At 43.8% G+C, this 18,443-nt stretch overlaps 1 protein-coding gene across 3 annotated transcripts in view; it reads right to left on the reverse strand.

Annotated features, from left to right (window-relative positions):
- Positions 1–6,071: 6,071 nt before the first annotated feature.
- LOC106606141 (RNA-binding motif, single-stranded-interacting protein 3) overlaps positions 6,072–18,443 on the reverse strand; it is a 219,507-nt gene continuing 207,135 nt past the window's right edge. For 2 of the 3 annotated variants that reach the window (XM_045719369.1, XM_045719368.1), the window contains exons 12-14: positions 13,180–13,266; positions 10,537–10,646; positions 6,072–8,067 (exon numbers count right to left, since the gene is read on the reverse strand). In XM_045719369.1, coding sequence (XP_045575325.1) covers positions 8,064–8,067; positions 10,537–10,646; positions 13,180–13,266 — 201 coding nt within the window. In that variant the 3' untranslated portion in view covers positions 6,072–8,063. The remainder of the gene's footprint in view (positions 8,068–10,536; positions 10,647–13,179; positions 13,267–18,443) is intronic. The other variant, XM_045719370.1, reaches the window with a different exon arrangement.

Consider the following 18,443-nt stretch of genomic DNA (forward strand, 5'->3'; position numbering starts at 1 on the left):
GTATGCTAGTTCTGAACGTCACATGCTAATGTAAAAAGCTGGTTTTTGATATAAATATGAACTTGATTGGGAAACTCCGATTTCAAAAAGGCTTTACAACGAAAGCAAAACATTAGATTATGTCAGCAGAGTACCCAGCTAGAAATAATCAGACACCCATTTTTCAAGCTAGCATATAATGTCACATAAACCCAAACCACAGCTAAATGCAGCACTAACCTTTGATGATCTTCATCAGATGACAACCCTAGGACATTATGTTATACAATACATGCATGTTTTGTTCAATCAAGTTCATATTTATATCAAAAACCAGCTTTTTGACTAGCATGTGACTAGCATTCCCACCAAACACTGCCGGTGAATTTACAAAATTACTCACGATAAACGTTCACAGAAAACATAACAATTATTTTAAGAAGTATAGATACAGAACTCCTCTATGCACTCGATATGTCTGATTTTAAAATAGCTTTTCGGTGAAAGCACATTTTGCAATATTCTCAGTAGATAGCCCGGCATCACAGGGCTAGCTATTTAGACACCCAGCAAGTTTAGCACTCACCAAAGTCAGATTTATTATAAGAAAAATGTTATTACCTTTGCTGTTCTTCGTCAGAATGCACTCCCAGGACTTCTACTTCAATAACAAATGTTGGTTTGGTCCCAAATAATCCATTGTTATATCCAAACAGCGGCGTTTTGTTCGTGCGTTCAAGACACTATCCGAAAGGGTAAATAAGGGTGGCGAGCATGGCGCATTTCGTGACAAAAAAATTATAAATATTCCATTACCGTACTTCGAAGCATGTCAACCGCTGTTTAAAATCAATTTTTATGCCATTTTTCTCGTAAAAAAGCGATAATATTCCGACCGGGGATCTGCGTTTAGGTAAACAGACGAAAGAAAATAAAGCATGGGGTCGACTCGGGCACGCGCCTAAGCCCATTGTCCTCTGATCGGCCACTTGCCAAAAGCGATAATGTGTTTCAGCCAGAGGCTGGCTCGATATCGTTCCGCTTTTTCCCGGGCTCTGAGAGCCTATGGGAGCCGTAGGAAGTGTCACTTTATAGCAAAGATCCTCAGTCTTCAATAAAAAGAGCCAAGATGAACAAACACTTGTCAGACAGGCCACTTCCTGCATGGAATCTTCTCAGGTTTTGGCCTGCCATATGAGTTCTGTTATACTCACAGACACCATTCAAACAGTTTTAGAAACTTTAGGGTGTTTTCTATCCAAAGCCAATAATTATATGCATATTCTAGTTACTGGGCAGGAGTAGTAACCAGATTAAATCGGGTACGTTTTTTATCCGGCCGTGTCAATACTGCCCCCTAGCCCTAACAGGTTAACATCACAGTATTAATCCTGGTTTGTTTATCTATCCTGTTAACATCACAGTGTTATGATACTAATCCTGGTTTGTTCATCTATCCTGTTAACACCACAGTGTTATGATACTAATCCTGGGTTGTTCATCTATCCTGTTAACATCACAGTGTTATGATACTAATCCTGGTTTGTTCATCTATGCTGTTAGCATCACAGTGTTAATCCTGGTTTGTTCATCTATCCTGTTAGCATCACAGTGTTAATCTTGGTTTGTTCATCTATCCTGTTAACACCACCGTGTTATGATACTAATCCTGGTTTGTTCATCTATCCTGTTAACATCACAGTGTTATGATACTAATCCTGGTTTGTTCATCTATCCTGTTAGCATCACAGTTATCATCACAGTGTTAATCCTGGTTTGTTCATCTATCCTGTTAGCACCACAGTTAGCACCACAGTGTTAATCCTGGTTTGTTCATCTATCCTGTTAGCATCACAGTTAGCATCACAGTGTTAATCCTGGTTTGTTCATCTATCCTGTTAGCATCACAGTTAGCATCACAGTGTTAATCCTGGTTTGTTCATCTATCCTGTTAGCATCACCGTTAGCATCACAGTGTTAATCCTGGTTTGTTCATCTATCCTGTTAGCACCACAGTGTTAATCCTGGTTTGTTTGGGACAGATTGGATCATCCTTGTTTTTCCTTGTTAATGATGTCAGAAGGAGCAGTGGAGGGAAGTGAAGTCCTCCCTGTCACATCCTGTTGGAGAGAAGAGAAGGGGAAGAGAGAAGGAGAGGAGAGGGAGAGGAGGGGAGATGAAGGGAGAGGAGAGAGGAGGAGGAGATAGAGAAGAGGAGGGGATGGGATGGGAGGGGAGGAGGGGGAGGGAGGAGGAGAAGGGAGGGGAGATGAGAGGGATGGGAGAGGAGAGGAGAGGAGAGGAGAGGAGCGGAGGGCGGAGGGCAGGGGAAGGGGAAGGGGAGGAGGGGGAGTAGAGAAGAGTAGAGGAGGAAGGGAGATGAGAGGAGAGGAGGGGATGGGAGGGGAGCGGAGGGAAGGGGAGGAGGGGGAGTAGAGAAGAGTAGAGGAGGAGGGGAGATGAGAGAAGAGGAGAGGAGAGGAAGAGAGGTTATGAAGGACGACAGGGGACATAATACATTTTTGTTATCTGGATGAATAATGAACATGCCCTCATGTGGTCTGGATGGTGTGAAGTCCTGTCAATCATGACACAATCCCACACTGTACAATATACATCCACACTAGGCCCTGGATCATTCTACAGGCTGACAAATCATGTTGGAGAACAAGGACTTCAATGTGTCAACATGTAACGCATGGAAATATTCTCTATTTCACACACACACACACACGCACGCACGCACGCACGCACGCACGCACGCACGCACGCACACACACACACACACACACACACACACACACACACACACACACACACACACACACACACACACACACTCTACTGTACAGTAGTGGATCTGTTAAATAGGTCTATTGAGCAGTTAAATGTCAGCTGTGACCACAGACATTGTGTTTTGTCCCAAACGGCACCCTATTCCCTGTATAGTGCACTGCTTTTGACCAGGGCCAATAGGGAATCCCGTAGGGAAACCCATAGGGCTCTGGTCAGAAGTAGTGCACTATAGAGGGAATAGGGTGCCGTTTGGAACACATGTATTGTGCTGTTGCAGAGAGCGGTAAGGGGCGTGTGGCAGCGAGGGGTCATGACAGGGTTCAGTTGGATTCTAAGGTCACGGAGTCTGCTACAATGTCTTGTTGTACTGAGAGACATTCCTCCAATCAATGAGACTGGAGGGTGAAGGTGGAGGGGTGGGTGGAGTGACTGGGGAGGGTGGAGGGACTGGGGAGGGGTGGAGGGACTGGGGAGGGTGGAGGCACTGGGGAGGGGGGAGCTGGGGTGGAGGGACTGGGGAGGGTGGAGGGACTTGGGAGGTGGAGGACTGGGGAGGGATGGAGGGACTGGGGAGGGGTGGAGGGACTGGGGAGGGTGGAGGGACTGGGGGAGGGGTGGAGGGACTGGGGAGGGGTGGAGGGACTGGGGAGGGTGGAGGGACTGGTGAGGGGTGGAGGGACTGGTGAGGGGTGGAGTGGGGGTTAGAGATCACATGAAGAAAGGTTATGGTTGAAGTAGTCAATAATATCTATGCTGCCCTCATTCCTTCCTTCTCCTTCCCTCCAATTCAATTCAATTCAATTCAATGGGCTTTATTGGCATGAAATGGATAAACAAAAGTAAAATAAACAAAATGTGAACAGTAAACATTACGCTCACAAGTTCCAAAAGAATAGACATTACATATGTCATATTATGTCTATATACAGTGTTGTAACAATGTGCAAATAGTTAAAGTACAAAAGGGAAAATACATAAACATAAATATGGGTTGTAGTTACAATGGTGTTTGTTCTTCACTGGTTGACCTTTTCTTGTGGCAACAGGTCACAAATCTTGCTGCTGTGATGCACACACTGGTATTTCACCCTGTAGATATGGGAGTTTATCAAAATCAGGTTTGTTTTCAAATTCTTTGTGGATCTGTTTAATCTGAGGGAAATATGTATCTCTAATATGGTCATACATTTGGCAGGAGGTTAGGAAGTGCAGCTCAGTTTCCACCTCATTTTGTGGGCAGTGTGCACATAGCCTGTCTTCGCTTGAGAGCCAGGTCTGCCTGCGGCGGCCTTTCTCAATAGCAAGGCTATGCTCACTGAGTCTGTACATAGTCAAAGCTTTCCTTAAGTTTGGGTCAGTCACAGTGGTCAGGTATTCTGCCAAATAACATTCTAGTTTGCTCAGTTTTTTTGTAAATTTTTTCCTTTGTGTCAAGTAATTATCTTTTTGTTTTCTCATGATTTGGTTGGGTCTAATTGTGTTGCTGTCCTGGGGATCTGTGGGGTGTGTTTGTGTTTGTGAACAGAGACCCAGGATCAGCTTGCTTAGGGGACTCTTCTCCAAGTTCATCTCTCTGTAGGTGATGACTTTGTTATGTAAAGTTTGCGACTCGCTTCCTTTTAGGTGGTTGTAGAATTTAACGTCTCTTTTCTGGATTTTGATAATTAGCGGGTATCGGCCTAATTCTGCATTGTGTTTGACATTTTACGGTGTACATAGAGGATATTTTAGCAACATTCTGCATGCAGTCTCAATTTGGTGTTTGTCAATTCTTCTCTCCCTACCATCTCCTCTCTTTCTGTCTCCTCTCTATCTCCATCTCATCTCCTCTCTCCCTACCATCTCCTCTCTTTCTGTCTCCTCTCTATCTCCATCTCATCTCCTCTCTCCCTACCATCTCCTCTCTTTCTGTCTCCTCTCTATCTCCATCTCATCTCCTCTCTCCCTACCATCTCCTCTCTATCTCCTCTCTCTCTCCATCTCATCTCTTCTCTCTCTGTCTCCTCCCTGTCTCCTCTCTATCTCCATCTCATCTCCTCTCTCCCTATATCCTCTCTGTCTCCTCTCTCCCTATCTCCTCTCTGTCTCCTCTCTGTCTCCTCTCTATCTCCTCTCCATCTCCTCTCTATCTCCTCTCTGTCTCCTCTCTGTCTCCTATCTTTCTGTCTCCTCTCTATCTCCTCTCTCTCTTTGTGTTTCTGCACTAACTGTTCTACGTCTTATTGATTGTTCAATGTTGAAATGGAACTTGAGAGTAAGCATTTCATTGGACGATGTATGCCATGCGTATCCTGTACATACGACTAATCTAACTGGAAACTTGGCTGTTATTTTGAGTGCGTAGTGAACTTCTCTCACACTAACTGTGGCTGTATACTGCCCTCTAGTGGTGTGATGTTGTACATACATGCATACATGCATACATACATATATACATACATACATACATACATACATACATACATACATACATACAACGTCAAATAGCAGGAGAGATATATTATTTTCCTTTTTTTTATTTTATTCAAATTGAAACCAAAAAGAAAGCAGAAAAAGTTGAACCCACTGATGTAAACAAACTGTTAGGATCCCAGCTGGAAGAAGACATGAGTCATCACATGACCGTCTGCAGAAAATTAACAACAGAATCATCATAGAACTCCTTCCTGTTGCATCTTCTTCTAAACACCGGTCCTCTCTCAATTATTTCATTCATTTTCCAATAGGTTTTTTTCTGTTATCGCTGAATTTTGGTTGAATGTTGTTTTAATGTTTTTTTCCCCCCCTCAACATTATATCTCCAAAACTAAACTTCCCATTATGTAGAGTCAGGTCAGGTGGGCAGATTTACAAGGTGTGAGCTCAGGACAGATAGCCAATCAGACTCTTTGGTGTTACTTTAATCAGCCAATCAGCCTCCTTGGTGTTACTGTACTCAGCCAATCAGCCTCCTTGGTGTTACTTTAATCAGCCTTCTTGGTGGTACTTTAATCAGCCAATCAGCCTCCTTGGTGTTACTGTAATCAGCCAATCAGCCTCCTTGGTGGTGCTGTAATCAGAACGGTACTGAACAGTATACAGTACAGTTATCACGAGGTAGATCTTGGATATACCATTGTTAAATCTACAAGCCTCGAGAAGCCTCGAGAAGCCTCGAGGTGGCTCTAAAACAACTTCACCTCCCCAGCCAACACTACGGTTCTGACTGGCTGACTGGCTGACTGGCTCCCCAATACTGAACACTTGATAGCAGCTAACGCATTAAAGTCAATTCTCAAAAAATTGCAACACAAACATTTAAAAAAAAATGTATGTTTTATTTTACTTTTCTTTTTTCCTCTCTCAGACAAGATAGCTAAAGATGAGCAGATAAGCTACCAGAAACTAGCATGGTGTCTTTGCAGACGGTAGTATCCTATCCCTTCAGTAACGGGGCTCAGTGGATGAGCTTTACATCCTGTAACATGGTTTGTGTTTGTTATAACAGTGGAGAGAGATTGTGTGATTTTACATTGGATAAACCACCATCACTATATCAGGGACTGAAGGGTTTACTCTGTTTCTCGAGCAGATTTCTCTCAGATTATATTGGGTTATGATAAAACTGAGCTTTCTCTGACCTGTTACACACCTTGTTGCTGAAGGTATGAGTGACACATGACTGCACCAATGGTAGAACTCTATGAACACCTTAACCCCAGCAGAGCCAATGGGAAGAGTCCTAAGCACACAAGTCCAACCCTCAAACCATCTAATGTACAGTGCATCATACAACAAAAGCAAGAAAGCCAAATGGAAAAGTTAAAATATGAATTTTAAAAAAATCTCTCGCTCTACTCCACTGTCTCTACCTGTTTGTTCTTCTGTGGTATAAAAGCTGTTGTCTGTTGGCTGCATTTGATCCACAGCTATAAAAAGACTAAAGAAAATTGTCACCAATTTCTTTAACACTATTGCTTCATTTTGAACACGTCCCTTTGTACACAGAAACTCTTGTCTATATACGTTTTCACTAGAAGTTGAATTTTTGGTTATTTTTGTTTCATTTCTTGTTTTGCGATGAGACAAGCAATAGCAGGCAAAAAAATAAAACTGTAGTACCTTGTAAAAAAAAATATTGCAAGTAAAAACACACTAATGCCATGTTAAGTAACTAAAACATTTTTCATCGATAAACTGCATTTCCCACAATACAGCGGTTATATTTTTTTATTGCCCCCTCCCACCTACTATCACCATGGAGATTCTCTTCTCCCCAAACACAAATGACTACAAACCACATAATTTAAAATCTTCTTCATACAGTTCTCTTTATAACCTGTACATTGATGTCCATAGATTTAATCTCGGTGTATCTGGAACCGTGGAAAGCATTCATAAGCCTCTTGATATGCACTCAAGTCATTATTGTTTTTACAGATGTTTTTAAACAATTTCAGACGAAAGGACCGACGAGTTTCCAACGTCTGAGAAATTAAGGCAAAAAAAATATGTTACTTTTTTTTTTTTTCTCTAGAAAACTACATTTTAAATCATGAAAATAATAAAAAATATAGTAGCTTAATATCAAAGGAAGACAACCCGTTTAATTTGTTTGTTTGTTCTCTAGAACTTTACCTCCTCTTCTATTAAAAAGTGTCCTGATCTGAAAACCTACCTGCACATTCACACGGATATTTGTCTGTTTGTTCATTTTTAAGTTCATTTTTTTGTCTGTTCTTTTATTTATTTATATTTTTATATGTTTTTCACTCTGTTCTTTTCTTTTTCGAAGGACGACTCCAGTTTAATGCTGGCCCGCTCAATAAACTCAATGTCCCATACCGCACCTCTCCATCTTCTGAGACTTTATCTAAATCACAATCACAACCTCTCTCTCTCTCTCTCTCCCATCTCTTCTCTCTTCTCTCTCTCTCCCATCTTCTCTCTCTCCCATCTCTTCTCTCTTCTCTCTCTCTCCCATCTTCTCTCTCTCCCATCTTCTCTCTCTCCCATCTTCTCTCTCTCCCATCTCTTCTCTCTTTCCCATCTCTTCTCTCTTCTCTCTCATCTTCTCTCTTCTCTCTCCCATCTCTTCTCTTCCTCTATCTCTTCTCTCTTTCTTCTCTCTCTCTCAGGACAGATAAAACAAAGTATTTTTTTGATGCCCGTGCAAAGATAAAACGATCTCTTTTTGTCCTCCTTTTGTCATCCATTATTTTTCCTCCCTCCATCCCTCCAGTGCTTCTGTGCAGCCCCCTGTCTCAAGGCAATGCAGTTACCGGAAACAATCACTCCTCATCCTCTTGTTATCTGAGAAAGAGAAAGAAAATATTTAACCTTTAATTTAACAGGGAGTCATGTTGAGACATAGGTCTCTTTTACAGATGAGCATCACACTATACAGGTCAATACAGGGAGTCATGCTGAGACATAGGTCTCTTTTACAGATGAGCATCACACTATACAGGTCAATACAGGGAGTCATGCTGAGACATAGGTCTCTTTTACAGATGAGCATCACACTATACAGGTCAATACAGGGAGTCATGCTGAGACATAGGCCTCTTTTACAGATGAGCATCACACTATACAGGTCAATACAGGGAGTCATGCTGAGACATAGACCTCTTTTACAGATGAGCATCACACTATACAGGTCAATACAGGGAGTCATGCTGAGACATAGGCCTCTTTTACAGATGAGCATCACACTATACAGGTCAATACAGGGAGTCATGCTGAGACATAGGCCTCTTTTACAGATGAGCATCACACTATACAGGTCAATACAGGGAGTCATGCTGAGACATAGGCCTCTTTTACAGATGAGCATCACACTATACAGGTCAATACAGGGAGTCATGCTGAGACATAGGCCTCTTTTACAGATGAGCATTGTAAACACATCAAATTACACTATACACGTCAATACACATCAAACTACACTATACACATCAATACACATCAAATTACACTATACACATCAAATTACACTATACACATCAATGCACACATCAAATATACAAAATACATATCAATATACAATAAACACATCAATATACACAATACAAATTTGTTCTTAACTGACTTAGTTAAATAAAATAAATAAAAATAAATGCAACAATACAAATCAATACACACATCAATATACCCTGTACACATCAATATACCCTGTACACATCAATATACACTATACACATCAATATACACTATACACATTAATATACATATCAATATACACTATACACATTAAAACACATCAATATACCCTGTACACATCAATATACACTATACACATTAATATACATATCAATATACACTATACACATTAAAACACATCAATATACCCTGTACACATCAATATGCACTATACACATTAATATACACTATACACATTAATATACATACCAATATACACTATACACATTAAAACACATCAATATACCCTGTACACATCAATATGCACTATACACATTAATATACACTATACACATTAATATACATACCAATATACACTATACACATTAAAACACATCAATATACCCTGTACACATCAATATGCACTATACACATTAATATACATCAATGTACTCTATACACTTCAATATACACTATACACACCAATATACAACAATATACACACCAATATACATCAATATACACTAAACACATCAATAGACACTATACATATCAATATACACTATACACATTAATATACACTACACATTAATATACACTATATACATCAACATGCATTAATATACATCAATATACACTAAATACCCTGTACACATCAATATGCACTATACACATTAATATACACTATACACTTCAATACACTTCAATATACACTATACACACCAATATACACTAAACACATCAATATACCCTGTACACATCAATCTACACTATACACACCAATATACATCAATATACCCTATACACTATACACATCAATACACATCAATATACATCAATATACACTATACACATCAATACACATCAATATACACTATACACACCAATATACATCAATATACCCTGTACACATCAATCTACACTATACACATCAATATACATCAATATACCCTGTACACATCAATTTACACTATACACATCAATATACATCAATATACCCTGTACACATCAATCTACATCAATATACATCAACATACATCAACATACACTATATACATCAACATGCATCAATATACACTATATACATCAATATACACTATACACACCAATATACAACACTATACACACCAATATACACTAAACACATCAATATACCCTGTACACATCAATCTACACTATACACATCAATATACACTATACACTATACACATCAATACACATCAATATACACTATACACATTAATATACACTATACACATCTATACACATCAATATACACTATATACATCACTACACATCAATATACACTATATACATCAATATACACTATATATCAAAACACATCAATATACACTATATATATATCACTACACATCAATATACACTATATACATCAATATACACTATATATATATATCACTACACATCAATATACACTATATACATCAATATACACTATATATATCACTACACATCAATATAGACTATACACACCAATATACACATTACACATCAATACACACCAATATACAGAAGAAAGCAAAGCAAGAGAAGCGGGGAGAGGGAAAGACAATGAGAGAGACCCCAGCTATCCACAGAGTAGTAGACATGTAGCAGGTGTGTGTGTGTGTGTGTGTTTACTTAGTCTGTTGGTAGGAGTAGGCAGGTGAGTCGTTGTCCAGGTGTGGCTGTCCGTTAGGGTCCTGTGAGGAGGGGGGTACAGTCTGGGGCGAGTCCTCTGTTACCACTGCCTGATAAGAGAAGGAAGAACCAGGAAAAGACACAGGAAATGAGGTCACAGTTATCATAAGTCAGGAAGAGACACAGGAAATTAGGTCATTGATATCTTTAGGGTTCATTCTTGAGATTTGAGATTCACGTTCATAACTTAGACTTTTTTTGTGAATCATCCAATGATCCCAAATGGAATATACAGTACATTACCCCCCAAAAAAACACAAACACTTGAATTACAAACTGAGATCTCACAGTCAGGTCACCCCGTGATACAAGTCAGTATTCCACGTCGATCCATGTCTGAGGACGTCGGGAGATAACTTGGAAACCGGACATTAGGGACAACAGTGAACGCTGTTACCTTCAAGTAGGTTTTGGTTTTACTAGGGCATTGTGGACAGGGATGGCAGATGGGCGGTTGCATGTTTGAACCCAGCGATAGAAACCTGTTTTTGAGATTTTTGTATTTAAGCCTATCCCAAACCTTAATTGGAGTTAATGCCTCTGAAACTTAACCTGTAAACACGGCAAAATTTCACGTTTGGAACAACATTGAAATTTGACGTTTTGAGAAACATGGATAAACGTCCAATTCTGACGTGAGGCTGTGAGACCTAGTTGGATCTTAATGAGGATTTAAGCCCTTAGTTAAAGTGTGGATGTTATGGGTTTGCAGTAAGTACTGCATGGTGCATGGGTGGTGAGTGCAGCTGTTTTATACTTACTTCCATTGGATTAAGGCCTTACTTTGGGAATGTATGTTGAGAGTGTTACTGCTGCATGGTGTGTGTTGTGGGTGGTGTTGGTTAGGGTGTTGTAGGTTATGGTGTTGTGGGTGGTGTGGGTTATGGTGTTGTGGGTTATGGTGTTGTGGGTCAGGGTGTTGTGGGTTATGGTTACGGTGTTGTGGGTTATGGTGTTGTAGGTTATGGTGTTGTGGGTTATGGTGTTGTGGGTTAGGGTGATGTGGGTTATGGTGATGTAGGTTAGGGTTAGGATGTTGTAGGTTAGGGTGTTGTGGGTGTTGTGGGTTATGGTGTTGTGGGTTATGGTGTTGTGGGTTATGGCGTTGTGGGTTATGGCGTTGTGGGTTATGGCGTTGTGGGTTATGGCATTGTAGGTTAGGGTGATGTAGGTTAGGGTGTTGTGGGTTAGGGTGTTGTGGGTTAGGGTGATGTAGGTTATGGTGATGTAGGTTAGGGTTAGGATGTTGTAGGTTAGGGTTAGGGTGTTGTAGGTTAGGGTGTTGTGGGTTAGGGTTAGGGTGTTGTAGGTTAGGGTTAGGGTGTTGTGGGTTAGGGTGTTGTAGGTTAGGGTGTTGTAGGTTAGGAGGATGTTGTAGGTTAGGGTTAGGATGTTGTAGGTTAGGGTTAGGGTGTTGTGGGTTAGGGTGTTGTAGGTTAGGGTGTTGTAGGTTAGGGTTAGGGTGTTGTAGGTTAGGGTTAGGGTGTTGTAGGTTAGGGTTAGGGTGTTGTAGGTTAGGGTTAGGGTGTTGTAGGTTAGGGTTAGGGTGTTGTAGGTTAGGGTTAGGGTGTTGTAGGTTAGGGTTAGGGTGTTGTGGGTTAGGGTTAGGGTGTTGTGGGTTAGGGTTAGGGTGTTGTGGGTTAGGGTGTTGTGGGTTATGGTGTTGTAGGTTAGGGTGTTGTAGGTCAGGGTTAGGGGGTTGTAGGTCAGGGTGTTGTAGGTTAGGGTTAGGGTGTTGTAGGTTAGGGTTAGGGTGTTGTAGGTTAGGGTTAGGGTGTTGTAGGTTAGGGTGTTGTAGGTCAGGGTTAGGGTGTTGTAGGTTAGTGTGTTGTAGGTTAGGGTGTTGTAGGTTAGGGTTAGGGTGTTGTAGGTTAGGGTGTTGTAGGTTAGTGTGTTGTAGGTTAGGGTGTTTTAGGTTAAGGTTAGGGTGTTGTAGGTTATGGTGTTGTAGGTTAGTGTGTTGTAGGTTAGGGTGTTGTAGGTTAGGGTGTTGTAGGTTAGGGTGTTGTAGGTTAGGGTGTTGTAGGTTAGGGTGTTGTAGGTTAGGGTTAGTGTGTTGTAGGTTAGGGTGTTGTAGGTTAGTGTGTTGTAGGTTAGGGTGTTGTAGGTTAGGGTTAGGGTGTTTTAGGTTAAGGTTAGGGTGTTGTAGGTTAGGGTTAGGGTGTTGTAGGTTAGGGTTAGGGTGTTGTAGGTTAGGGTGTTGTAGGTTAGGGTTAGGGTGTTGTAGGTTAGGGTGTTGTAAGTTAGGGTGTTGTAGGTTAGGGTGTTGTAGGTTAGGGTGTTGTAGGTTAGGGTGTTGTAGGTTAGGGTGTTGTAGGTTAGGGTTAGGGTGTTGTAGGTTAGGGTTAGGGTGTTGTAGGTTAGGGTTAGGGTGTTGTAGGTTAGGGTTAGGGTGTTGTAGGTTAGGGTGTTGTAGGTTAGGGTGTTGTAGGTTAGGGTTAGGGTGTTGTAGGTTAGGGTTAGGGTGTTGTAGGTTAGGGTGTTGTAGGTTAGGGTGTTGTAGGTTAGGGTTAGGGTGTTGTAGGTTAGGGTTAGGGTGTTGTAGGTTAGGGTTAGTTCTGCATGGTAAAGAGTTTAACTTACGTCTACTGAGAGGGTGGAGCCAGGCACTGCAGTGTACTGAGGAATGTAGGCTCCTTGAACTGGAGCAGCTGCTGCAGACATGTACTGCTGTTAGAGAGCAGGAGAAACACCTTTATATTACAGTCATTTAGCAGAATGACTTACACTCAGTACATTCATCTGCAGATAGCTAGGTGGACCAGTCATAGTCAGTACATTCATCTCCAGATAGCTAGGTGGACCAGTCATAGTCAGTACATTCATCTCCAGATAGCTAGGTGGACCAGTCATAGTCAGTACATTCATCTCCAGATAGCTAGGTGGACCAGTCATAGTCAGTACATTCATCTCCAGATAGCTAGGTGGACCAGTCATAGTCAGTACATTCATCTCCAGATAGCTAGGTGGACCAGTCATAGTCATTACATTCATCTACAGATAGCTAGGTGGGACAACCACATATCACAGTCATAGTCAATACATTGAGGGGGGGAGGGGTCAAGGTCAGAGTCAGTAAGGGGGGAGGGGTCAAGGTCAGAGTCAGTAAGGGGGAGGGGTCAAGGTCAGAGTTAGTAAGGGGGAGGGGTCAAGGTCAGAGTCAGTAAAAGGGGGAGGGGTCAAGGTCAGAGTCAGTAAAAGGGGGAGGGGTCAAGGTCAGAGTCAGTAAGGGGGGAGGGGTCAAGGTCAGAGTTAGTAAGGGGGAGGGGTCAAGGTCAGAGTTAGTAAGGGGGAGGGGTCAAGGTCAGAGTAGGTAAGGGGGGAGGGGTCAAGGTCAGAGTAGGTAAGGGGGAGGGGTCAAGGTCAGAGTCAGTAAGGGGGGAGGGGTCAAGGTCAGAGTCAGTAAGGGGGAGGGGTCAAGGTCAGAGTCAGTAAGGGGGAGGGGTCAAGGTCAGAGTCAGTAAGGGGGGAGGGGTCAAGGTCAGAGTTAGTAAGGGGGGAGGGGTCAAGGTCAGAGTTAGTAAGGGGGAGGGGTCAAGGTCAGAGTCAGTAAGGGGGGGAGGGGTCAAGGTCAGAGTTAGTAAGGGGGAGGGGTCAAGGTCAGAGTTAGTAAGGGGGAGGGGTTAACTGGGAGTGTTAGTACACGAAAGGCTTTTATTTTTTGGGGGGGGGTTGAGAAGGGGGGTGCTGTGGGTTTCTTTAAGATACAGAAAAGGGAAACAAATTAGAGAACAGAGATCTGGAGGGGGGGTTACAGTGAGATTAGTAGGAGAACAGAGATCTGGAAGGGGGTTGCAGTGAGATTAGTAGGAGAACAGAGACCTGGAGGGGGGTTACAGTGAGATTAGTAGGAGAACAGAGACCTGGAGGGGGGGTTACAGTGAGATTAGTAGGAGAACAGAGATCTGGAGGGGGGTTACAGTGAGATTAGTAGGAGAACAGAGACCTGGAAGGGGGGTTACAGTGAGATTAGTAGGAGAACAGAGACCTGGAGGGGGGTTACAGTGAGATTAGTAGGAGAACAGAGACCTGGAGGGGGGTTACAGTGAGATTAGTAGGAGAACAGACCTGGAGGGGGGTTACAGTGAGATTAGTAGGAGAACAGAGACCTGGAGGGGGGTTACAGTGAGATTAGTAGGAGAACAGAGACCTGGAGGGGGGTTACAGTGAGATTAGTAGGAGAACAGAGATCTGGAGGGGGGTTACAGTGAGATTAGTAGGAGAACAGAGACCTGGAGGGGGGTTACAGTGAGATTAGTAGGAGAACAGACCTGGAGGGGGGGTTACAGTGAGATTAGTAGGAGAACAGAGATCTGGAGGGGGGTTACAGTGAGATTAGTAGGAGAACAGAGACCTGGAGGGGGGTTACAGTGAGATTAGTAGGAGAACAGAGACCTGGAGGGGGGGTTACAGTGAGATTAGTAGGAGAACAGAGATCTGGAGGGGGGTTACAGTGAGATTAGTAGGAGAACAGAGACCTGGAGGGGGTTGTAGTGAGATTAGTAGGAGAACAGAGATCTGGAGGGGGGTTACAGTGAGATTAGTAGGAGAACAGACCTGGAGGGGGGGGTTACAGTGAGATTAGTAGGAGAACAGAGACCTGGAGGGGGTTACAGTGAGATTAGTAGGAGAACAGAGACCTGGAGGGGGGTTACAGTGAGATTAGTAGGAGAACAGACCTGGAGGGGGGTTACAGTGAGATTAGTAGGAGAACAGAGACCTGGAGGGGGGTTACAGTGAGATTAGTAGGAGAACAGACCTGGAGGGGGGTTACAGTGAGATTAGTAGGAGAACAGAGACCTGGAGGGGGGTTACAGTGAGATTAGTAGGAGAACAGAGACCTGGAGGGGGGTTACAGTGAGATTAGTAGGAGAACAGAGATCTGGAGGGGGGTTACAGTGAGATTAGTAGGAGAACAGACCTGGAGGGGGGTTACAGTGAGATTAGTAGGAGAACAGAGACCTGGAGGGGGGTTACAGTGAGATTAGTAGGAGAACAGACCTGGAGGGGGGGTTACAGTGAGATTAGTAGGAGAACAGAGACCTGGAGGGGGGTTACAGTGAGATTAGTAGGAGAACAGAGACCTGGAGGGGGGTTACAGTGAGATTAGTAGGAGAACAGAGATCTGGAGGGGGGGTTACAGTGAGATTAGTAGGAGAACAAGACCTGGAGGGGGGTTACAGTGAGATTAGTAGGAGAACAGAGATCTGGAGGGGGTTACAGTGAGATTAGTAGGAGAACAGAGATCTGGAGGGGTTACAGTGAGATTAGTAGGAGAACAGACCTGGAGGGGGGTTACAGTGAGATTAGTAGGAGAACAGAGACCTGGAGGGGGGTTACAGTGAGATTAGTAGGAGAACAGACCTGGAGGGGGGTTACAGTGAGATTAGTAGGAGAACAGAGACCTGGAGGGGGGTTACAGTGAGATTAGTAGGAGAACAGAGATCTGGAGGGGGGTTACAGTGAGATTAGTAGGAGAACAGAGATCTGGAGGGGGGGTTACAGTGAGATTAGTAGGAGAACAGACCTGGAGGGGGGTTACAGTGAGATTAGTAGGAGAACAGAGATCTGGAGGGGGGTTACAGTGAGATTAGTAGGAGAACAGACCTGGAGGGGGTTACAGTGAGATTAGTAGGAGAACAGAGACCTGGAGGGGGGGTTACAGTGAGATTAGTAGGAGAACAGAGACCTGGAGGGTGGTTACAGTGAGATTAGTAGGAGAACAGAGACCTGGAGGGTGGTTACAGTGAGATTAGTAGGAGAACAGAGATCTGGAGGGGGGGTTACAGTGAGATTAGTAGGAGAACAGACCTGGAGGGGGTTACAGTGAGATTAGTAGGAGAACAGAGATCTGGAGGGGGGTTACAGTGAGATTAGTAGGAGAACAGACCTGGAGGGGGGGTTACAGTGAGATTAGTAGGAGAACAGAGATCTGGAGGGGGGTTACAGTGAGATTAGTAGGAGAACAGAGACCTGGAGGGGGGTTACAGTGAGATTAGTAGGAGAACAGGGACCTGGAGGGGGTTACAGTGAGATTAGTAGGAGAACAGAGACCTGGAGGGGGGGTTACAGTGAGATTAGTAGGAGAACAGAGATCTGGAGGGGGGTTACAGTGAGATTAGTAGGAGAACAGAGACCTGGAGGGGGGTTACAGTGAGATTAGTAGGAGAACAGAGACCTGGAGGGGGTTACAGTGAGATTAGTAGGAGAACAGAGACCTGGAGGGGGGTTACAGTGAGATTAGTAGGAGAACAGAGACCTGGAGGGGGTTACAGTGAGATTAGTAGGAGAACAGAGACCTGGAGGGGGGGTTACAGTGAGATTAGTAGGAGAACAGAGACCTGGAGGGGGGGGTTACAGTGAGATTAGTAGGAGAACAGAGACCTGGAGGGGGGTTACAGTGAGATTAGTAGGAGAACAGAGACCTGGAGGGGGGGTTACAGTGAGATTAGTAGGAGAACAGAGATCTGGAGGGGGGTTACAGTGAGATTAGTAGGAGAACAGAGACCTGGAGGGGGGTTACAGTGAGATTAGTAGGAGAACAGAGATCTGGAGGGGGGGTTACAGTGAGATTAGTAGGAGAACAGAGACCTGGAGGGGGTTACAGTGAGATTAGTAGGAGAACAGAGACCTGGAGGGGGTTACAGTGAGATTAGTAGGAGAACAGAGACCTGGAGGGGGGGTTACAGTGAGATTAGTAGGAGAACAGAGATCTGGAGGGGGGTTACAGTGAGATTAGTAGGAGAACAGACCTGGAGGGGGGTTACAGTGAGATTAGTAGGAGAACAGAGACCTGGAGGGGGGTTACAGTGAGATTAGTAGGAGAACAGAGACCTGGAGGGGGGGTTACAGTGAGTTTAGTAGGAGAACAGAGACCTGGAGGGGGGGTTACAGTGAGATTAGTAGGAGAACAGAGATCTGGAGGGGGGTTGTAGTGAGATTAGTAGGAGAACAGACCTGGAGGGGGGTTACAGTGAGATTAGTAGGAGAACAGAGATCTGGAGGGGGTTACAGTGAGATTAGTAGGAGAACAGAGATCTGGAGGGGGGGGTTACAGTGAGATTAGTAGGAGAACAGAGACCTGGAGGGGGGGGTTACAGTGAGATTAGTAGGAGAACAGACCTGGAGGGGGGGGTTACAGTGAGATTAGTAGGAGAACAGAGACCTGGAGGGGGTTACAGTGAGATTAGTAGGAGAACAGACCTGGAGGGGGGTTACAGTGAGATTAGTAGGAGAACAGAGACCTGGAGGGGGGGTTACAGTGAGATTAGTAGGAGAACAGACCTGGAGGGGGGGTTACAGTGAGATTAGTAGGAGAACAGAGACCTGGAGGGGGGGTTACAGTGAGATTAGTAGGAGAACAGAGACCTGGAGGGTGGTTACAGTGAGATTAGTAGGAGAACAGAGACCTGGAGGGGGGTTGCAGTGAGATTAGTAGGAGAACAGAGACCTGGAGGGGGGTTACAGTGAGATTAGTAGGAGAACAGAGACCTGGAGGGGGGGTTACAGTGAGATTAGTAGGAGAACAGAGACCTGGAGGGGGGGTTACAGTGAGATTAGTAGGAGAACAGACCTGGAGGGGGTTACAGTGAGATTAGTAGGAGAACAGAGACCTGGAGGGGGGTTACAGTGAGATTAGTAGGAGAACAGAGACCTGGAGGGGGGTTACAGTGAGATTAGTAGGAGAACAGAGACCTGGAGGGGGGTTACAGTGAGATTAGTAGGAGAACAGAGACCTGGAGGGGGGTTACAGTGAGATTAGTAGGAGAACAGAGACCTGGAGGGGGGGTTACAGTGAGATTAGTAGGAGAACAGAGACCTGGAGGGGGTTACAGTGAGATTAGTAG

The sequence above is a fragment of the Salmo salar genome, chromosome ssa05, assembly GCF_905237065.1.
Source record: "Salmo salar chromosome ssa05, Ssal_v3.1, whole genome shotgun sequence".
Classification (NCBI taxonomy): Eukaryota; Metazoa; Chordata; class Actinopteri; order Salmoniformes; family Salmonidae; genus Salmo; species Salmo salar.